The 21,574-nt window shown below is 41.3% G+C and overlaps 1 protein-coding gene across 2 annotated transcripts; it reads left to right on the forward strand.

Annotated features, from left to right (window-relative positions):
• Positions 1–282: 282 nt before the first annotated feature.
• On the forward strand, positions 283–3,928 carry LOC111799733 (NAC domain-containing protein 86-like). Of its 2 annotated transcripts, XM_023683184.1 has the most exons (6): positions 291–858; positions 968–1,242; positions 2,086–2,217; positions 2,350–2,622; positions 2,958–3,290; positions 3,394–3,928. In XM_023683184.1, the coding sequence occupies exons 1-6, from the start codon at positions 681–683 to the stop codon at positions 3,679–3,681; spliced, it is 1,479 nt and encodes a 492-aa protein (XP_023538952.1). In that variant the 5' UTR covers positions 291–680; the 3' UTR covers positions 3,682–3,928. The 2 variants fall into 2 exon arrangements, with proteins under 2 accessions (XP_023538953.1, XP_023538952.1); XM_023683185.1 differs by lacking the exon at positions 2,086–2,217 and having other exon boundaries at positions 283–858.
• Positions 3,929–21,574: the final 17,646 nt, after the last annotated feature.

Here is a 21,574-nt window from a genome sequence, read left to right on the forward strand (position 1 = left end):
TCATGTCTAGGCCTGTCAAACATGAAATGCCTCAAAATGTACTATAGGGGATATGACTAGTTGTCAACTTCTCTCTGCCCAATGGTCATATGCAGTAAGTCATTGTTTTTGCATTTTGCTTACATTCCCATATAACACCAATTTCAATTTCTCAAATCTTGCTTTCAAAACTCTCTTTCGAAATTTCTCACCCCCGTTTTCTAAAACTTTCTTCTTGATCCAAGGCAAGAGGCTCGAGCATACATCGCTTGGCCGTAAATGACGCAAGAACGAACAAGCTTAACTTACTTGTTGTTGGGGAGTGAATGCCGTACAATCGTAAATCCGCTGCCATCAAAGTGCGATTGTGACCCGGAGCTTCGTGTAACTTTCGTAAATGATAATAATTTAGATAGTGAGTGAGGTGTTGGCGCTTGAAGCTTCGGAGTGGTGCGGGTTGATTTGACAGTCACCAATAGCAACCCTTCTTTTCATATTCGCTTTCTAGTCGTTAGCTTCTTTACGAAGTTGAAGACCTTCACTCTCACTGGCAGACTCCGATTCAGAGTCAATGGAAACCCCTCTACTTAATTCCTTCCTCCTCCCCCATTTCTCTTCGCTCCCCTACTCCCTTCTTCTTCTTCTTCTTCTTCTTCTTCCCATAAACATACGCCACGAATCTTGTAGTTGTCGCAAACTAGATGGCCGATTGCATCGTGCTTCCTTCTGGGGATTTATTGCCGGTTGGATTCCGCTTCCATCCGACGGATGAGGAGCTAATTAATCACTACCTGAAGAACAAGATGCTTGGAAGGGAATCCCTCGTTGATTACATCCGTCAAGTTGATATCTGCAAGCATGAGCCATGGGATCTTCCTTGTACGTTTAGTGTTTATCCCTCTTTCGCGATCACATTTTTTTCATTTCATGCCTTCGCATTTGCATTTGTCCGGCTCTACTTTCTCTAACGTTCTGTATCTCTTCGTAGTCCTTTCAAACGACCATACAAGTGAGCAGGAATGGTTTTTCTTTGCTGCCCAAGATTTGAAGTATTCCAATAGCCGTCGATCCAATAGGGCCACGAAAACCGGCTACTGGAAATCCACGGGCAAGGACCGCAAAATCTTGGCTCCGCGAACCAAGAAGTTGATTGGTACCAAAAAAACTCTGGTCTTCTACAGTGGCCGGGTTTCAAATGGAATCAGGACCAATTGGGTCATACACGAGTATCAACTTCATTCCGATCCCCAGTTCGCGCAGCTGGTGATTTCCCTCTTTCTTTGTCCCCTATACATTTTTTCTTCGCGTCTCTCTACTCTAGTTTCCTTTCTTTTGTGCTTCTGCTTATGTCCTCTCATGCTGTCTCTCATGTGATTTTGAACTTTGAATCTTGATATGTACTAAGCTTGACATTGATTAGAAAATATGCGGCAAATATCCTCGAATTTAACCGGTTGTGTTGAGGATGGTTGGGAAAGGAGTCTCTCATGGACTAATTAAGGGGTTGATCATTGGTTTGTAAGTAAGGAATACATCAATTGGTATGACACCTTTTGGGAAAACCAAAAGCAAAGACATGAGAGCTTATGCTCAAAGTGGACATTATCGTACCATTGTGGAGGTTCGTGGTTCCTAACATGGTATTAAAGTCATGCCCTTAACTTAGCCTCCTCAAATATCAAACAAAGAAATTGTGAGCCTCGAAGGTGTAGTCAAAAGTAACTCAAGTGTCGAACAAATGATGTAATTTGTTCGAGGGCTCCAAAGGAGTAGAGTCTCAATCAAGAAAAGGCTGTTCGAGGGCTCCATAGGCCTTGGGGGAGGCTCTATAATGTACTTTGTTTGTGGAGAGGATTGTTGGGAAAAGAGTCCCACATCGGCTAATTAAAGGGTTGATTATGGGTTTATAAGTAAGGAATACATATCAGATTGGTATGAGGCCTTTTGGGGAAACCAAAAGCAAAGCCATGAGACCTTATGCTCAAAGTTGACAATATCATAGCATTGTGAAGGTTCATGATTCCTAACCATTTGCATTAGAGTGTATGGTGGTCTATGTTGATGATGCTTAGTTTAACTCTCCCTCTTGTCCTCTTGTTCATGCAGAGGCCGTTTGTTATTTGTCTCCTAAAGAAAAAGCTGGATGAGAATGATGTTTTGATATGTGATGAAGCTGAACAAAATGGTCCTATGAATTTGACGTTCGATAATGAAGTCTCAGTGAACCAAAATAAAGAGGTTAGAATTTAGAAAGATCAATCCCTGGACGTTGCCTAGTGCCTACTGCAGCATGATTGGTTTTAATAATCTTAGCATTTATATGTTCAGATTCCAGGAATTTGACAATCATTGTTTCCACCGAATCTCCAGGTTTCGGGTTACGATTTTTCCGAATTGGAGTCCCTTTTGTTTTCTGACCGGGAACCCATCTCAATGGATTTCCAAGCTAACAACAGCCACGTGACTCAGGTCAATGAACCTAATGATGAGGCCATTGATATTGAGGAGATTTATTTCCATGAAGGGACACCAAATAGTTCAATCAGTGATTTCAACTGGAAGGAATATCTCGAAATGGTTGAAGAAGACCAGGGTGGTGCACTCAACGGTGACACTGGCATGTATGCAACTTTAAATCTGCAGGTAAAAGGATGTCATAAATCTTTAAGTGTACACAAATATCTTGGTGGAAATCCTTAACTGAAGAAATTGATTCGAGCTTTCTTAAACCATGCTTTTTCACTGTGATTCCATTTCTGATTTATGTCGCGTTAGAAACTGTGAGATCCTACGTTGGTTGATTGAGGAAGAGAACAAAATATTGTTTATAAGAGTGTAGAAACCTTTTCGTAGCAGACGTATTTTAAAAATATTGAGGGTATATCCAAAAGGAAGAGTCCAAAGAGGACAATATTTACTAGGGGTGCACTTGATTTAGACTTGGAGATAAATAGTCTGTATTTCATTGTGCATTCCAGGGTAATTCTACTTCTCACAGTATGTTCGATGAACATAGTTCAAGGGTACCAACTCAAACTACGCCGATCATTAAAGAATCGCGTAGAAGCCCACTTACTTCAAAGATTTTCAAGTATGGAGGGGAAGAAGATCTTTCCTCTGTCCGGCCTCGTGGAGATGAACTTCAAACCAATGGCATTTCATACCTCAGTGATGACCCTGATAGGGAAACAATAACTTTAAGATTTCAAGGCCAACCCAGATCCGATAAGGTTGTAAACCATGCAAAGGATTCACAAAATATCCAATGGAAGAGGAAAACTCAACTCCAAGTAGTATCATCCCCCGACAAGGTGAGAGAACAGAACAAAAATACTCACAAATGTTCTTCTCATGAAACCAATTTGAATGACTTCAATTTGGCATGTCTTACATGAAGCGTCGTTTAATTTGCAGGCAAAAGCAGTTTCAAAGTGGAAGAAAGTTGATAGAGCAGCTGCAACTTCAAATAAAGACATTGTTGTAGACCGAGAAAGTGAAGTTAAGAGTCTTGTAGCCCACCAGTCCAGTTCAACTGGACGTTGGTCTGTTGAGAGCCGAGGAAAGCGTTGTTCTAGCATCCTGACTACAAAATGCATTCACCACAGATCAAGCCCCGCATCCGCCTATGTTGCCAGAGTATGTATAGGCCTTATTTTGTTCTTCGTAGTTGCAAGAGATATGCTGCTGGATGGAAATTGGTGATAAAATTTAGTACCCATATGGATATGATGCAGGTAATTATGATACTCATAATAGCAAGTTACTATGTATTACTGTAATTAAGGAAGGTGTTTAACTAAGCTGATAATTAGTTATTTCTTCTCGCGTGTTAGCTGTGTAAGCAAGTTAACAAGTTAAGCTGGTTGTGTTAAAGCTATATTTTTCTGTATAAATACGCTCATGGAGGAATGATTAATAATAAGATTCTATTCTCTCTTGTCTTTCAAAATCATAATTCAAATCTTGTTTTTGTTTCTTCGTTTTCTGTCTATCAGGAACAAACCGGTTTCATAGATGAAAGTATTTTCCAAACCAACTAGAAAAGTACTTTCGTCTTGACTTGACTTTGTTCGTAAATAAGACTATTGTAATTTACGTTTTCAGGTTAGATATACATACACACATAGAATTAGCAAGTAAAATTTAAGGGACCGATTTTTATTTCAAAATGATGACCTTCCTTGGATCAGAATTATCTAGCTCGATCTTGACCAACACATGAAGGCACTAACCATCTAAAAAAACCTTGAATCATCCATAATGCCCCAAAACATTACATAACCATGTATGAGGAAGGTCCCTTATTCTCTCAATCCAAAACTTGTTTAATTCAGCATAATTCTTTGTCAACCAAAAACAACGAAGTATATGGTCAAGAACCTAACTCAAATTTATCTACTTAATTTGTAATGGGCCCACAAGACATTTATAAGACTAACTAACTCAATCTTCTCCAACTTTGTTCTTAACTCATGTTCAATCGGTGTGAAATTAGCTCGAGCTTGTTCATACGAAAGGTGAGAAAAGGCTCCTGATGAGTTATGAGTAATCCAAAAATAATAACTTTCGATTAGAAAAATATAACGACCTTATAAGATTTTAGTCTAATCACATAGATTATTTTTGTAGAGATCGTTAGACTATGGAGTCTGATGTTTACTTGTAGATTACTCAACGACTATACATGACAAATGACTATATGTTGTTTTAGTAGAGATCGTTAAGCTATAAAATCTAATTTTTACTTATAGGTTACTTCATAGCTATACCTGATAAATGACTATATATTATTTTAGTAGACATCATTAGACTATGGAACCTAATATTTACTAGTAGGTTACTCAACAACTATACATGTAATGGTCGTAAATAGTCATATATTATCGTTCAACATAAAAATGTGATCAATTTACATAAAGCGAGCCTAATTGTACATTTAATTGAGTTATTTAGTATAATTTTAGAGTATTTGTGCTCAATCATGATGTTAAAGCAAATTTGGAAATAACACAAATTTTTTGGGATGACATAGAAATTATAATCCAAATCAGCAAACGCACGGATCACTGAATATCCAATTAGAAACTTCCTAAGTGGACAAATTATTCTTCTTAGCCCTAAATAGGAAGAAATAAACCATATAAAAGGGGAAAAATTTCCTAAATTGAGAGAGCCACCAAAGTGGAAAAGAACGGAAAATACAACGGCAGAGGATTCTATTCCTGTAAAAACCAGAGAAAATGAGGAAGAAGAACCCTAATTCAGCCGTTGTTGACAATAGAATAAAAAAAAAGACTAGGAAATATAAATTAAGGCAAAGAGGTGATAAACTAAGACAAACAGTTGGACACGAGAGCACAAAGTGGTAAGTATATTGAATTGTTCACAAAAATTATTGTTACTAGAAAATCAAAAGACAAGTTCTCGTAGATAGAAGTGGATAACTCACTTAAAATAAAGATTGAATTGCATAAATTTATGAAATTTTTATTACTACTAAATCAAAAGACAAGTCCTCGTAGATAGAAGTGGATAACTCACTCAAAAGTCGTTGGCGTCTACTGCAAACACTCATTAACTATCCTTTGTTTTCTTTTTTGGTTTCCGTCCCACGGAGGAGGAGCTCATCACCTACTACCTAAAGAACAAGAATGTTGGCAAGGAGTATCTTGTTAGATTTATCAAGGAGATTGATCTGTACAAGTTCGATCCCGAGCAACTCCCAGGTATTTTATTTATCAAATTCCTGATTTTAGCTTTTGAAGATGGAGCACACCTCTGATTCTTTCCATTCCCCTGTTCCTATGCAGAGAAATCATTTATCCCCTCTGATAATTTTGAGTGGTTTTTCTTTCGGGCCAACACCTCCAACACTAAAAGAACCACCACTACTGGCTGCTGGAAATCCACCAGTAAACCCCGCCGAATCAAGCCTCGAGGAACCAACGAACTGATCGGAACTAGACACATTTTTGTGTTCCATCGAGGCAAGGGAGCCAAGGCTGTAAAGACCAATTGGGTGATACACGAGTATATGCTTCACCCACTTGCAGACATCACTTCCCAGGTCTCATTTCTGTTTATATCCATTTCTCATGTATCACTAACCTCTTCTGGCTTCTGGGTCATTTCATCTCGCCTTCGATATGCACTTGCTGATGAGTATGTGTGCGTTTCATGTATTTTTCAGAATTCACCTTTTTGTTATGACATTGTGGACTCTGGCAATTCGGAAGACAGTGTCGACGAAAAATTGGCCGAAGGTTTCTTCGAAAGAAAAATTTGCGGAAGTAAAAGGAGAGAGAGTGAGAGATTTGCTGAAATTGCTGAAGACTCGATGATTTTATTTTACTTCAGTTGAACGGTTTAAATAACAAATCTAATTACAAAAATAGAAAAACCAATTATACAAAAATAGAATAAGTGGACGAAGACTTCGCCCAAATTGCCAAAACAATGGCTCCTATAATCACGCTCCTCCATTAGCGTGAATTTAGATGTTTTACAAACCTAACTAAATTAAGGCATGGCTTTTATTTAACAATCTCCTCCTAAAAGCTGTACCTTATTATTTGAACTCCGATCTTTGAGCGTAGTTCTTCGAATTTCACCCGCGCCAGGGACTTGGTGAAAATGTCTCCAAGTTGTTCCTCTGTTCGGATGAAATCAATCTTGATGAGCCCTCGATCTGCACATTCTCGAATATAGTGGAATCTGATTTCTATGTGCTTGCTCCGGTCGTGCAAAACTGGATTTTTGATCAGGGAGATCGTAGCTTTGTTGTCTACGTATAGCATTGGTGGATCGCTTTCTCTCCCGATGAGTTCTTCCATTAGTCGTGCAAGCCAGATCCCTTGTGTTGCTGCCATCGAAGCGGCGATGTATTCTGCTTCGCAGGAAGACAAAGCAACCACCTTCTGTTTTGTTGATTGCCAGCAGATCGCGCCGCCTGAGAGAAAGTAGATCATTCCGCTGGTGCTCTTACGATCATCAACGTCACCGGCCATGTCACTATCACTGTAGCCGACCAGCTTGAGTTTCTCCTTTCCGCTCCCTGCACAATATCTCACACCCCAGCCTCTGGTTCCGGCTACATAGCGCAGGATGCGCTTGACAGCCACTAGATGCTCCTCCCTAGGTGCTTCCATAAACCTGCTCACATAGCCAACAGAGTAAGCAAGATCAGGACGAGAGTTTACCAGATAGCGCAGACTCCCGACAATGCTGCGGTAATTGGTGGAGTCGACTGTCGTCGTAGTGCCGGCCTTCCTTAGTTGAAGTCGGGCCTCCATTGGTGTCCTGGTAGGATTACTGTCCACAAGCCCAGTTGTGTCCAGCAGCTTCCTCGCGTATGCACTTTGGCAGATGGAGATGCCGGAAGAGTTCTGTTGCACTTCGATGCCGAGGTAGTAGCTGAGCACACCGAGATCGCTCATCTCGAAGTTTTTCGACATCTCCTTTTTGAACCTTCCGAGGACTCCCACGTCGCCTCCAGTGATTATGAGGTCGTCGACGTACACTCCCACGATCAGTCGCTTTTTGCCGTGGCCGTATGTGTACATGCCATGCTCAGAGGCACAACGTTTGAAGTTCAGTGACAGTAGGGTACTGTCGAGCTTCGCGTTCCAGGCTCGTGGGGCTTGTCGAAGCCCGTAGAGTGCTTTGTGCAGGCGCAGTACCTTATTAGGGTTGTCGTTATCCAGGAAGCCAGGTGGTTGACGAACATAGACGGTCTCCTTCAATTCTCCGTTAAGGAAAGCAGACTTTACGTCCATATGGTGAACCTCCCAAGAGTAATGTGCCGCAATTGCCAGCAAGAAACGAACAGATTCTAACCTTGCTACTGGCGCAAATACCTCTTCGAAGTCCACTCCTTGCTTCTGGACGTAGCCCTTCGCCACCAGACGAGCCTTGTGCTTCACAACTTCTCCTTTTTCGTTGCGCTTCAGTTTGAAGACCCATTTGAGCCCTATGGCTCGGTGTCCCGGTGGCATATCCTCCAGACTCCACGTCTGGTTCTCATTGATGGATGTCATCTCCTCCTGCATTGCCTTCAGCCAGCACGGGTTCTTTTCTGCTTCGGCGAAGGTGTTTGGTTCATCTGCACTGACGGCATGTAGTTCGGCCACTTCTTCGAGCTCGCGCGCTGCTAGTCCAGGTGGTTCACCTCCTCCCACTAGGTCATCCATCCTCCGGTACCTAGCCTCCAGATCAGTATCGTGATCGGCATCCAGCGTCGAATCCGCAGTCCGTGGTGTTGCGAATTCCACTGGTTCAGGTGGTGCACCTGCTGGCGGCGGTGACGTCTCCTGATGCTGGGCTCCTCCTTCTTCAGGCTCGGTGACGAGGTACTCCACCGTGAATTGATTTGGATTACGGTCTGCCTCGATCACGTCATTCCACTGCCAGAAGGTGCTTTCGTCAAAGACGACGTCGCGAGACACGTGAGCTCGCCCCCCTACAGGATCATAGAGTCTGTACGCCTTGCTCCCGGGTTCGTAGCCGATGAAGACGACCTTCAGCCCCCTGGGATCGAGCTTGGCGAGATGGGGACGTGTTACCTTCATGTATGCGACGCAGCCGAACACGCGAAAATGATGTACTGTTGGTTTTTTGTTGTACCAGACCTCATATGGCGTCTTCCCGTCGAGGCTCCGGGTTGGTGACCGATTGAGGAGATAGACAGCCGTCATTACTGCCTCTCCCCAGAATCTCCCAGGCATCCCGGCCGTCACCAACAATGACCTTGCTGTCCCGACAATGGTCTGATTTCGGCGCTCTACCACTCCGTTCTGTTGGGGGGAGTAGGGCGCCGTTAGGTGCCGTTGTATGCCGATCTCGTCGCAGTACTTACTGAAACTTGCCGAGGTGAATTCTCCGCCTCGGTCTGTGCGCAGCACTCGCATCTTCTTCTCACATTCGGCCTCCGCTCGCGCTTTAATGCGCTTAACCGCCTCTGCCGCCTCACTTTTCGCTTGCAGCAGAGTCAGCCACATGAAGCGGCTTTTGTCATCGACTAACAGGAGGAAGAGACTCTTACCGCCTGGGGTCGCCGGCTTGATGGGCCCGCAGATATCGCCGTGTACAAGCTCCAACGGCTCATCGGCTCGGTATGCTGTTCGAGACGGAAAGGGTGTGCGCCTCTGTTTGCCGATGAGGCACCCGTCGCACAGCTTGTTCACGCCTTTGATTTCTGGCAAGCCGTGCACCAACTCCTTCTTCTGCAGCTTTTCTAGGGCAGGAAAGTTTAAGTGTCCGTACCTTGCGTGCCACCTCCAAGATACCTCTTCGGTCTTGGCCGAGAGGCTGACGGGTTGGTCTATCTCTAACTCCAGGATGTAAAGACGGTTTGTCGTGCGCCTTGCCTGCGTGAGCAACCGTCGTTGATTATCGCAGATTTTGAGTAGTCCGCGCTCGATGGAAATGAAGCAACCTGTCTCATCGAGTTGACCCAGGCTCACAAGGTTAGCCTTGAGCCTCGGGATGAAGTAGACGTCGGTCAGCTTGCGATGCTCGCCTCCCTTACTGACGAACAGGATGGTGCCGCGCCCTTCGATCTCGACGACGGAGCCGTCGCCGAATTTCACCGTCCCACGGATCCCCGAGTCGAGCTCGGAGAACGCAGATCTAGCCCCGGTCATATGGTTTGTTGCCCCTGTGTCAAGGATCCATTGCCGGTGCTCGTGTTGCTCGTCCCTCTCGCCGATCTGAGCGAACACTCGCTCCTCCTCCAGTTGAATTGGCTCCCCAGCTGGTGCCATCTTTGCTACGCCCAACTGGAGCTCTTTCTTGGGTTCAACATCGTCGTCGGATTTGGAATCGAAACTGGGGACGCATGCAGTTACCATGAAGAGAGCTGGCTCGTCCTCCTCGGATTGAGCCACATGGGCCTTTTCGGCCTTCTCCTTATTCCTGAGCTTGCTCCAGCAATTTCTGCTCAGGTGTCCTCTCTTCCCACAGTTCGAGCATTGGATCGGCCTGCCATTGGTCGACTCCTTCTTTTGATTCCCATCTTTCCCACGCGTGCGCCCGTGGGACATCCATGGCTTCTTGCCGCCTTTGCGGCTGGAGGAGGACCCATTGCTCTCGCCGGTGTTGTCGCGGAGCTTTAGGCGTGCAAGCCATTCCTCCTCCGTGAGGAGTAGACGGCCCTCCTTGTCAACAGCTGAAGTGGTATTCTTCTTCCGCTGCTCAACGTTACGTAGTCTTCCGGTCACCTCTTCCACTGTTAGGTCGTTCACGTCAAGCAATGTCTCGATTGAAATCGCGACTTGCTCGAGGTGATCGGGGACGACCTGCAACATCTTCTTCACGATTTCTGTTTCGCTGATGCCACCACCGAGGGTGGTGATGCTGTTGGCGAGCCCCGTGATCCGCATTGAAAAATCATCGACGGATTCGCCGTCCTTAAAGCGGATCTCCGAGAGCTCCTTCCGCAGTTGCTCGATGTTGGATTCCCGCACTCGCTGTACACCGACCCGACGGGATTTGATTCCCTCCCAGGCCGATTGTGCGGTGCGCTTGGTGGAAAGAGAAGCCAGCATCTCTGGGGGCACAGATCGTAATATGGCGGCGAACGCCAGCCGATCCTCCCGGTACTCGATCGTTTCTTCTTCCTCTGGCTCGACAGCGTGCCATAACCCTTGCGCCTGTAGGTTGACGCGCATCAACAAGGCCCACTCGTTGTAGTTGGACCTTGTCAACATCGGGTACTGAACGACGCCAGTCGTTGTCTCCCTGATCACTCGCTCAACGACAACTCGACGCCCGTCATCACGGCATCGGGCCTCTTCGTGGTGGTGATGGAGATGCCTGCACTTGACGGCGGCGTGGAGGAGTGAGCGAGCCTGCTCGGGATGGACCCCACGATGTGCTTATTTTCGCCCTTTGCATTTTCTTCTACTCGAACTTGAGACCTGTGTGTTGTTAGGTCAACACTCTAACCACTTGAGCTATTCAACTTGATTGTTGATAGGTTGGCTCTTCTGTGATGGTATACTACCGATCGCTTCAACGAGGCTCTGATACCACTTGTTGACTCTGGCAATTCGGAAGACAGACGAAAAATTGGCCGAAGGTTTCTTCGAAAGAAAAATTTGCGGAAGTAAAAGGAGAGAGAGTGAGAGATTTGCTGAAATTGCTGAAGACTCGATGATTTTATTTTACTTGAGTTGAACGGTTTAAATAACAAATCTAATTACAAAAATAGAAAAACCAATTATACAAAAATAGAATAAGTGGACGAAGACTTCGCCCAAATTGCCAAAACAATGGCTCCTATAATCACGCTCCTCCAATAGCCGTGAATTTAGATGTTTTACAAACCTAACTAAGTTAAGGCATGGCTTTTATTTGACAGACATTGTGCTTCCTATGTTGTGCAGCCATTCATCATTATTCGATTGAAGGAAAATGCAGAAGAGAGACATGTTTGTGACCAAGAAGATGGACAGAACAGTGCCATTCCTTCTCACCGGACTAAGAAAGTCACACAGGTAGGAGCAATTCGGGAGGTAAAGAGTGTCGGATATGAACATTTTGAATATGAACTTGTATGCAGAGTTTGAGATGGCCCTGTTAATTCTAGTTTGTTTATAATTTTTTAAACACAGATGAACAGAGACGAACAATCGATCTGTGAGCCCCTAGGGAGTTGTACCCAACAACCTGTGGATGCCTATGATGATGATGATGGTGGTGGTGAAAATGAAAATCTGACACAGTTTGTTAACTCGTTAATCAAGGATGGAAGCTTAGATGACGATGCGACCTCAAGGATATGTAGGTCCCCATTGCGTTCCGAAGTAAATAAGCAATCATTTGAGAGTGAATTTGATGTCTTGATGAAGTTGGTGTCCGATGATAAAAAATGGGAGGAGATGACATCAAACAACCACCTTAACCGCCGCTACAACAAAACAAGGATTGTGAGGACTCATCAACTTCAAAGTGGACGTTTCCAACTTCAAGGTGGATATTGTTGTGGAGACACTAATACCAATAATACATACGGACTGATCTATGTTGCTGTAGCATTGCTAGGCATCCTAATGTTTGCCAAGATGTGGTGCTATACCGAGACAGACGCTGAAGATTGGCATGAAGAGTTGTATTAATCTGGTCTTCTTCATATCATGTATCTCTCTTCGGCCTAACACAAGGATTGAAGCTTTGTCACCAAAAATTTCACAAAAATAAAAAACTNTTACAAAAATAGAAAAACCAATTATACAAAAATAGAATAAGTGGACGAAGACTTCGCCCAAATTGCCAAAACAATGGCTCCTATAATCACGCTCCTCCAATAGCCGTGAATTTAGATGTTTTACAAACCTAACTAAGTTAAGGCATGGCTTTTATTTGACAGACATTGTGCTTCCTATGTTGTGCAGCCATTCATCATTATTCGATTGAAGGAAAATGCAGAAGAGAGACATGTTTGTGACCAAGAAGATGGACAGAACAGTGCCATTCCTTCTCACCGGACTAAGAAAGTCACACAGGTAGGAGCAATTCGGGAGGTAAAGAGTGTCGGATATGAACATTTTGAATATGAACTTGTATGCAGAGTTTGAGATGGCCCTGTTAATTCTAGTTTGTTTATAATTTTTTAAACACAGATGAACAGAGACGAACAATCGATCTGTGAGCCCCTAGGGAGTTGTACCCAACAACCTGTGGATGCCTATGATGATGATGATGGTGGTGGTGAAAATGAAAATCTGACACAGTTTGTTAACTCGTTAATCAAGGACGGAAGCTTAGATGACGATGCGACCTCAAGGATATGTAGGTCCCCATTGCGTTCCGAAGTAAATAAGCAATCATTTGAGAGTGAATTTGATGTCTTGATGAAGTTGGTGTCCGATGATAAAAAATGGGAGGAGATGACATCAAACAACCACCTTAACCGCCGCTACAACAAAACAAGGATTGTGAGGACTCATCAACTTCAAAGTGGACGTTTCCAACTTCAAGGTGGATATTGTTGTGGAGACACTAATACCAATAATACATACGGACTGATCTATGTTGCTGTAGCATTGCTAGGCATCATAATGTTTGCCAAGATGTGGTGCTATACCGAGACAGACGCTGAAGATTGGCATGAAGAGTTGTATTAATCTGGTCTTCTTCATATCATGTATCTCTCTTCGGCCTAACACAAGGATTGAAGCTTTGTCACCAAAAATTTCACAAAAATAAAAAACTAATAATAATAAAGATTTTAATCAGAAATCGATCTTGCTTGTGAAGTAACTTGAAATAATGATGGTAAAGAACACGTGTTTGTACCTGCACAAGTAATGAAAAACAAACAAATTAGAATAGAAGTTAGACGTTGTACATGCAAATTGACGAATATTATTCTCGGTTGGTTGTACGGAAGAAAAATTATCTCAAATATTAAAGCAATTATCTCAAATATTAAAGCAACCGTGTTAAGGATGTTGCGTAAATTATGCATGCACCCCAGCTGAGATCCTTACGGAGAACACAAAAAGAAATATACACATCCATCAAAGTGTAACGATTTTTAAGATCTTTCACAATCAAGAATATATTGTACACATAATTTCAACTGTTTTTGTGGAGGATTATAGGGAGTGAGTCCCACGTTGGTTAATTTAGTGGAAGATCATGAATTTATGAGTGAGGGATACTATCTCCATCAGTATGAGGCCTTTTGGGAAGCCCAAAGAAAAGTCATGAGAGCTTATGTTCAAAATGGACAATATCATACAATATCATATCATCGTGGAGAGTTGTGATTCCTAACCATTTCAAAAGGCTATCTAACTTCAGGCTGTTACTCATCTCTGTTGGTTCTTGCATCACTTCTCCTCTCTACACTTAGCTTCCACTTCCTCTCCTCTCTTAGAAACTATATTTTTCTTTAGTCCCTTTCACTGTGAACCAAGTTTTGCCGCCGCCACATTCTGTGATTGCCATTAACTTGATCTTGAACACCTCCCATAATTGGTTGTTTGCTCTATTAGTCTCTATTCGGTCGTTTCTGAAGTTTGTCATAATCTTCTCTTCATTGAGTATCAATAGGTTAGACATCTTCTCAGCCGACATTAGTATGGGCTCTTCATCATGCATGAATGTAAGGTTTGCCTCCTCATCTCGCTTCTTGTTGTGGCACTCCGCCACATAATATCTGTAATTTTCACAAGAGTAACACTTAATCGTGCTCTTGTCCTTTCGGGAGTTGACATCGTCATGAATTCGTGAGTGATTATCGTAGTCTTCTCTGTTAAAGATCACGTGTTTGTTTAGATTGCTGTCAGTTAGTATCTGATTAAATCTCCTTACCGTTAGGAGTTAGGAGTTAGATTTAGTTTTTGATTTGTTTACTCGTATGTTACCTTTTTTTTAAAAGATTTTTAGGTAGATTTTCTAAATATCTATTCTCTCTCTATATATATAGCCTTCTTACTCTTCATAATATAATCTTCTCATCAACTATTCAATCACTCACTCTTTTCACTAACAATTGGTATCAGAGCTATCTTCTCTAGGAATCGGTGAGATCAAAATGGGAGAAGAATCCAAATTTTCAGCTGTTGCACCACCAGTCTTCGATGGAGATAATTATCAAATGTGGGCAGTTCGTATGGAGACTTATTTGGAGGCTTTAGATCTTTGGGAACCAATAGAAGAGGATTACGAGGTCCCTCCGCTTCCAACAAATCCTACTTTAGCACAAATCAAAGTAAGAAGGAAAAGAAAACAAGGAAATCAAAGGCAAAAGCTTGCCTATTTGCCGCTGTATCTCAAATGATCTTTATGAGAATAATGTCCCTTAAAACAGCAAAGGAAATTTGGGATTATCTCAAGGTTGAATATGAAGGAGATGAGAGGATTCGTGGAATGAAAGTTCTGAATTTGATTAGGGATTTCGAGTTGCAGAAGATGAAGGAATCGGAGTTGGTGAAAGAGTACTATGACAGACTTCTCAGCATTGCCAACAAGGTGAGATTGCTTGGTTCTATGTTAAATGATTCAAGGATCGTTGAAAAGCTGCTAGTCACTATTCTAGAGAAGTTTGAAGCCACCATTACTGCTCTAGAGAACACCAAAACTAGTCAAAGATTTCTCTTACAGAGCTCTTGAATGCTTTACAAGCACAAGAGCAAAGGAGGTCTATGAGGCAAGAAGGGGTGATTGAAGGTGCCTTACTTGTTTAGCATCAAGACGCAGTAGGTATAAAAACAACAAAAATTTCAAAAATCAATTGATGTATGGAGATTCATTTGCCANCCTTCTTACTCTTCATAATATAATCTTCTCATCAACTATTCAATCACTCACTCTTTTCACTAACAATTGATATCAGAGCTATCTTCTCCAGGAATCTGTGAGATCAAAATGGGAGAAGAATCCAATTTTTCAGCTGTTGCACCACCAGTCTTCGATGGAGATAATTATCAAATGTGGGCAGTTCGTATGGAGACTTATTTGGAGGCTTTAGATCTTTGGGAACCAATAGAAGAGGATTGCGAGGTCCCTCCGCTTCCAACAAATCCTACTTTAGCACAAATCAAAGTAAGAAGGAAAAGAAAACAAGGAAATCAAAGGCAAAAGCTTGCCTATTTGCCGCTGTATCTCAAATGATCTTCATGAGAATAATGTCCCTCAAAACAAGAATAATGTCCCTCAAAACAGCAAAGGAAATTTGGGATTATCTCAAGGTTGAATATGAAGGAGATGAGAGGATTCGTGGAATGAAAGTCCTGAATTTGATTAGGGATTTCGAGTTGCAGAAGATGAAGGAGTCGGATTTGGTGAAAGAGTACTATGACAGACTTCTCAGCATTGCCAACAAGGTGAGATTGCTTGGTTCTACGTTAAATGATTCCAGGATCGTTGAAAAGCTGCTAGTCACTATTCCAGAGAAGTTTGAAGCCACCATTACTACTCTAGATAACACCAAAGACTAGTCAAAGATTTCTCTTATAGAGCTCCTTTACAAGCATAAGAGCAAAGGAGGTCTATGAGGCAAGAAGGGGTGATTGAAGGTGCCTTACTTGTTAAGCATCAAGACGCAGCAGGTATAAAAACAACAAAAATTTTAAAAATCAATTGATGTATGGAGATTCATTTGCCAATTATCAAAAGACAAAAGGAGGAGGTTCCANGACATTAGTATGGGCTCTTCATCATGCATGAATGTAAGGTTTGCCTCCTCATCTCGCTTCTTGTTGTGGCACTCCGCCACATAATATCTGTAATTTTCACAAGAGTAACACTTAATTGTGCTCTTGTCCTTTCGGGAGTTGACATCGTCATGAATTCGTGAGTGATTATCGTAGTCTTCTCTGTTAAAGATCACGTGTTTGTTTAGATTGCTGTCAGTTAGTATCTGATTAAATCTCCTTACCGTTAGGAGTTAGGAGTTAGATTTAGTTTTTGATTTGTTTACTCGTATGTTACCTTTTTTTTAAAAGATTTTTAGGTAGATTTTCTAAATATCTATTCTCTCTCTATATATATAGCCTTCTTACTCTTCATAATATAATCTTCTCATCAACTATTCAATCACTCACTCTTTTCACTAACAATTGGTATCAGAGCTATCTTCTCTAGGAATCGGTGAGATCAAAATGGGAGAAGAATCCAAATTTTCAGCTGTTGCACCACCAGTCTTCGATGGAGATAATTATCAAATGTGGGCAGTTCGTATGGAGACTTATTTGGAGGCTTTAGATCTTTGGGAACCAATAGAAGAGGATTACGAGGTCCCTCCGCTTCCAACAAATCCTACTTTAGCACAAATCAAAGTAAGAAGGAAAAGAAAACAAGGAAATCAAAGGCAAAAGCTTGCCTATTTGCCGCTGTATCTCAAATGATCTTTATGAGAATAATGTCCCTTAAAACAGCAAAGGAAATTTGGGATTATCTCAAGGTTGAATATGAAGGAGATGAGAGGATTCGTGGAATGAAAGTTCTGAATTTGATTAGGGATTTCGAGTTGCAGAAGATGAAGGAATCGGAGTTGGTGAAAGAGTACTATGACAGACTTCTCAGCATTGCCAACAAGGTGAGATTGCTTGGTTCTATGTTAAATGATTCAAGGATCGTTGAAAAGCTGCTAGTCACTATTCTAGAGAAGTTTGAAGCCACCATTACTGCTCTAGAGAACACCAAAACTAGTCAAAGATTTCTCTTACAGAGCTCTTGAATGCTTTACAAGCACAAGAGCAAAGGAGGTCTATGAGGCAAGAAGGGGTGATTGAAGGTGCCTTACTTGTTTAGCATCAAGACGCAGTAGGTATAAAAACAACAAAAATTTCAAAAATCAATTGATGTATGGAGATTCATTTGCCAATTATCAAAAGACAAAAGGAGGAGGTTCCAAAAAATCCTATCCACCTTGCCGTCATTGTGAGAAGAAAGATCATCCACCATACAAGTGTTAGAGAAGACCTGACGCCTTCTGCTCCAAATGCAATCAACTTGGACATGAAGCTGATCTGCAAAGCCAAAGATCAGGTGAAAGAAGTAGATGAACAGGTAGTTGATCAAGAAGAAGAAGAAGAAAATCAATTGTTTATGGTCACTTCTTCCTCAAGCAAAGAATCAGACGAGAGCTGGTTGATTGACAGTGGGTGCACAAATCATATGACACATGACAACGAATTTTTTGAGGAATTAAGAGACACTAAAGTCAAGAGAGTGAGGATTGGCAATGGTGAACACTTGGAAGTCAAGGGAAAAGGCACGATAGCTATAACAAGCTATGAAGGTACAAAATTTATTCCAGATGTTTTATTTGTACCTAAAATTGATCAAAATCTCATAAGCCTTGGTCAGTTACTTGATAAAGGTTATAAAGTGTTGTTTGAAAATAAGTTGTGCTTGATCAAAGATGCTAGTGGCAAAGACTTGTTCAATGTCAAAATGAAAGGAAAAAGCTTTGCTCTAAATCCGACGACCTTTATATCCAGAGCTAATGCCACTGAGATTTGGCACAAAAGACTTGGACACTTTCTNTCAGTTACTTGATAAAGGTTATAAAGTGTTGTTTGAGAATAAGTTGTGCTTGATCAAAGATGCTAGTGGCAAAGACTTGTTCAATGTCAAAATGAAAGGAAAAAGCTTTGCTCTAAATCCGACGACCTTTATATCCAGAGCTAATGCCACTGAGATTTGGCACAAAAGACTTGGGCACTTTCATCATCGAGGTTTGCTTCAGATGCAGTCAAAGAAGCTGGTAGAAGGACTCGCTAACATTGATGATAACATGTCTCCTTGCCGTACTTGTAATTTTGGGAAGCAACATAGGTAACCCTTTCCTAATNGAGGTTTGCTTCAGATGCAGTCAAAGAAGCTGGTAGAAGGACTCGCTAACATTGATGATAACATGTCTCCTTACCGTACTTGTAAATTTGGGAAGCAACATAGGCAACCCTTTTCTAATCAGGCATGGAGAGCCTCGAAAAAACTGCAGCTGGTTCATACTGATCTTTGTGGTCCTTAGCGAACACCGTCATTAAATGGTAATCTTTATTATATTATTTTTATTGATGATCTAACAAGAATGTGTTGGATATTCTTGCTGAAGCAAAAGTCAGAAGTTGCGGGTGTGTTTTTGAAATTCAAAGCCAGAGTTGAGAATGAAGGTGCATGCTTGATTCAGACTATAAGATTAGATAATGGCAAGGAGTACACTTTAAAAACTTTTAACCGTTTGTGAAGAGGCTGGAATTAAACATCAATTGACAGCACCATACACTCCTCAACAGAATGATGTCAGTGAAGGGAGGAATAGATTCATAATGGAGATGACGAGATGCATGCTTCATGAGAAGGATCTTCCAAAACGTTTTTGGAGAAAAGAAGCAAACACTGTTGTGTGCTTGCAAAATCGAATTTCAACAAAAGCTGTGAAGTACCTCACACCATTTGAAGTTTGGTATGGTTACAAACCTTCTTTAAAGTTCCTTAGAGGATTTGGGTGTCTTTGCTTCACTTACATTCCCCAGGTCAAGCGTGATAAGCTTGACAAAAAGGCAGAAGTTGGCATCTTTGTTGGGTATAGCACTATATCCAAAGCTTATAGAGTTTTTCAACCACACACTAGTCGTGTTATTGTGAGCCAAGATGTTCATTTTGCTGGAAATGAGCAATGAAATTGGGAAGAACTAACGAAGGTGAATCAAATTTCTAATGCACCAAACAATTTAATCTTTGGTAGAATGTTAGAAGAGTTTGAAGATGAACGACAAGAAGAGTTTGAAGATGAACGACAAGATGCTTTGGTTGATGATGCACATGTCAGAGGAGGAGCTTTCGGNGACAAGATGCTTTGGTTGATGATGCACCTGTCAGAGGAGAAGCTTTCAGTGATCGAGAAAAACAAAACCAGGGAGTTGGTTGATCGACCTTTAAACAGAAAGATAATTGGAGTAAGATGGGTGTTCAGGAAAAAGCTTGGAGTTCACAACATCTAAACAAGGAGGAGTGTTAAAGATCACGTGTTTGTTTAGATTGTTGTCACTTAGTATCTGATTATATCTCCTTATAGTTAGGAGTTAGATTTAGTTTTTGATTTGTTACTAGATTTTCAGTAGATTTTTAGGTAGATTTTCTAAATATCATTTTGTATTCCATACATGTATAGAGCCTTCTTGCTCTTCATAATATAATCTTCTCATCAACCATTCAATCACTCACTCTTTTCACTAACATTCTCTACTACCACATAATTATTTTGCTTTTATTTTGCATGAAATGATTTATGAGGGATTTCATGAAGCAACTTCCTTTGTCTGCAAAAGGATTTCATGAAGCAACTTCCTCGTCATCTACATCGTCATCGCTTCTTATTTTGTAATGCTTAGGTATTTAAAAAAAAAAGAACATATTAAAATAATAACATAATTATTTTTTCAATCATTATCTTCGTAAAGGAAAAATGGATGAGTGATCGTTTAGNATAAAAAAAAAAAAAAAAAAAACATTCTATTGCTTTAAATTGATTTGTTTAGAGTGTATTGTGAAGGGACACTGATGTTGGTGAGAAAGAAGCGACTTAACTAACTTAGTGAAAATGAATGACATCTCNAAAGAAGTGCCAATACCATTAACATTAAGGAACAAGAAGACAACCACGAAGATCCAAAGATACCAACTGCAACAAAGAATGTAAAAAAAAATGAGAAAACTGAGGAAAAGAAAAATGAGTCAACGTAGCTATTATAGAAGATAAAATTAAAGAGCTAGAAATGAATGAAGAAACATCACAAAATACGACTTGGCATAAGGTAACAGAGGAAGAATTTACAGCGTTGATAAAATGAAATCTGATAACTAGTGTCAATATTAGAAGATGTTAAACACATCTTTTGCAAGTGGGTTTATAGAATAAAGCACCCCTCAGATGGACTAGACTATGATGAAAAGTTTAGTTTAGTGGTGAAAACCATTATCGTACAAGTTCTGCTAGCACTTGCGATAAGTATAGATTGAAAATTATGGCAGACAGATATGAAGAATGCTTTGCTGCACGAAAAAGACAGAGAGATCTGCATGAACCAACCAAAGGGATTTGAAAATAGATTTAGAGTTGTTAGTTGGTATATGCAAACTCTGAAGAAGCCTCGTTTGGATGCAGCATGACAAATCCTGCAATATGTCAAAGATACAATCGACTATGGTCAAGCAAGTTAGCTGGATATTGTGATGTTGATTATGTAAGATATCACAATACCTGAAGATCAAGCTCGGGTGTGTGTTCAAGCTCAGTTTGGAAACAGTTTCTTGGTGTAGCAAAAAACAACCAACAATATCATTATCAACTATACAAAAGTGGAGTAAAGAGCAACGACTAGAATAACTCAATAAAGTACATGACTTAAACTCTTAATTGAGAATTTGCATTAGAAAATGGACGGTACAATACCACTCCATTGTGGTAACCAATCTGCAATTTGCCTAACAGAAACTTCGAAGTTTCATACTAGAATAAAGTACGTGGAGGTGTATTACCATTTTATTAGAGAGAATCTTGAAGGAAGAATACATACGACCAAATAGCAAACTTGTCGAAGTTTCATGCTAGTCTTGGCTCTCGCACTCACGTCTCACACACTCACATCACAACGTTCGTCTTTGTCGTTCGTTGTTTGACTCCTTTTGGCTCTCTCCGTGAATCGTCTTCGACTTCTCAGTTCTCATCTCACTCTCGTCTCGTCTCTGTGTATTGTCGGACGTTAACGTTGCTCACCTCTTTATTTCTCTGTTGGACTCTCTTCTTAGTTCCCATTTCTCATCTCGACCTCGTCTCTATGTTTCTCGTCGAACATCGTCGCCGACTGTCTCTCCGCTCGACACTCCGTTCCACTTCTACAGGGCTTTTTCACTTTGTGTTTGTCGTTGAACTTTTCTGCTCGACACTCAATTGTTTCACAACCCATACTTAACCCAAAAAAAACAATAAAAAGTTGGATTGAGGAAACTTTTGGGTTGGTTATGGACCCCAACACACAATAGGAACATCCGTACCACCAAATAGGCTAAAGTATGTTTTGGCCCAATGTGTACTCCAGCGCAAAGCTCCAACTATTACGGCTGAAATGCAATACTA

The sequence above is a fragment of the Cucurbita pepo genome, chromosome LG08 (assembly GCF_002806865.2).
Source record: "Cucurbita pepo subsp. pepo cultivar mu-cu-16 chromosome LG08, ASM280686v2, whole genome shotgun sequence".
In the NCBI taxonomy this organism is placed as follows: Eukaryota; Viridiplantae; Streptophyta; class Magnoliopsida; order Cucurbitales; family Cucurbitaceae; genus Cucurbita; species Cucurbita pepo.

Coding starts and splice junctions, on each gene's coding strand:
- LOC111799733 (XM_023683184.1), top strand. CDS start 681: ATGGCCGATTGCATCGTGCTTCCTTCTGGGGATTTATTGCCGGTTGGA. Junction 1,243..2,085: donor ATCCCCAGTTCGCGCAGCTG/GTGATTTCCCTC, acceptor TTGTTCATGCAG/AGGCCGTTTGTTATTTGTCT. Junction 2,218..2,349: donor CAGTGAACCAAAATAAAGAG/GTTAGAATTTAG, acceptor CCGAATCTCCAG/GTTTCGGGTTACGATTTTTC.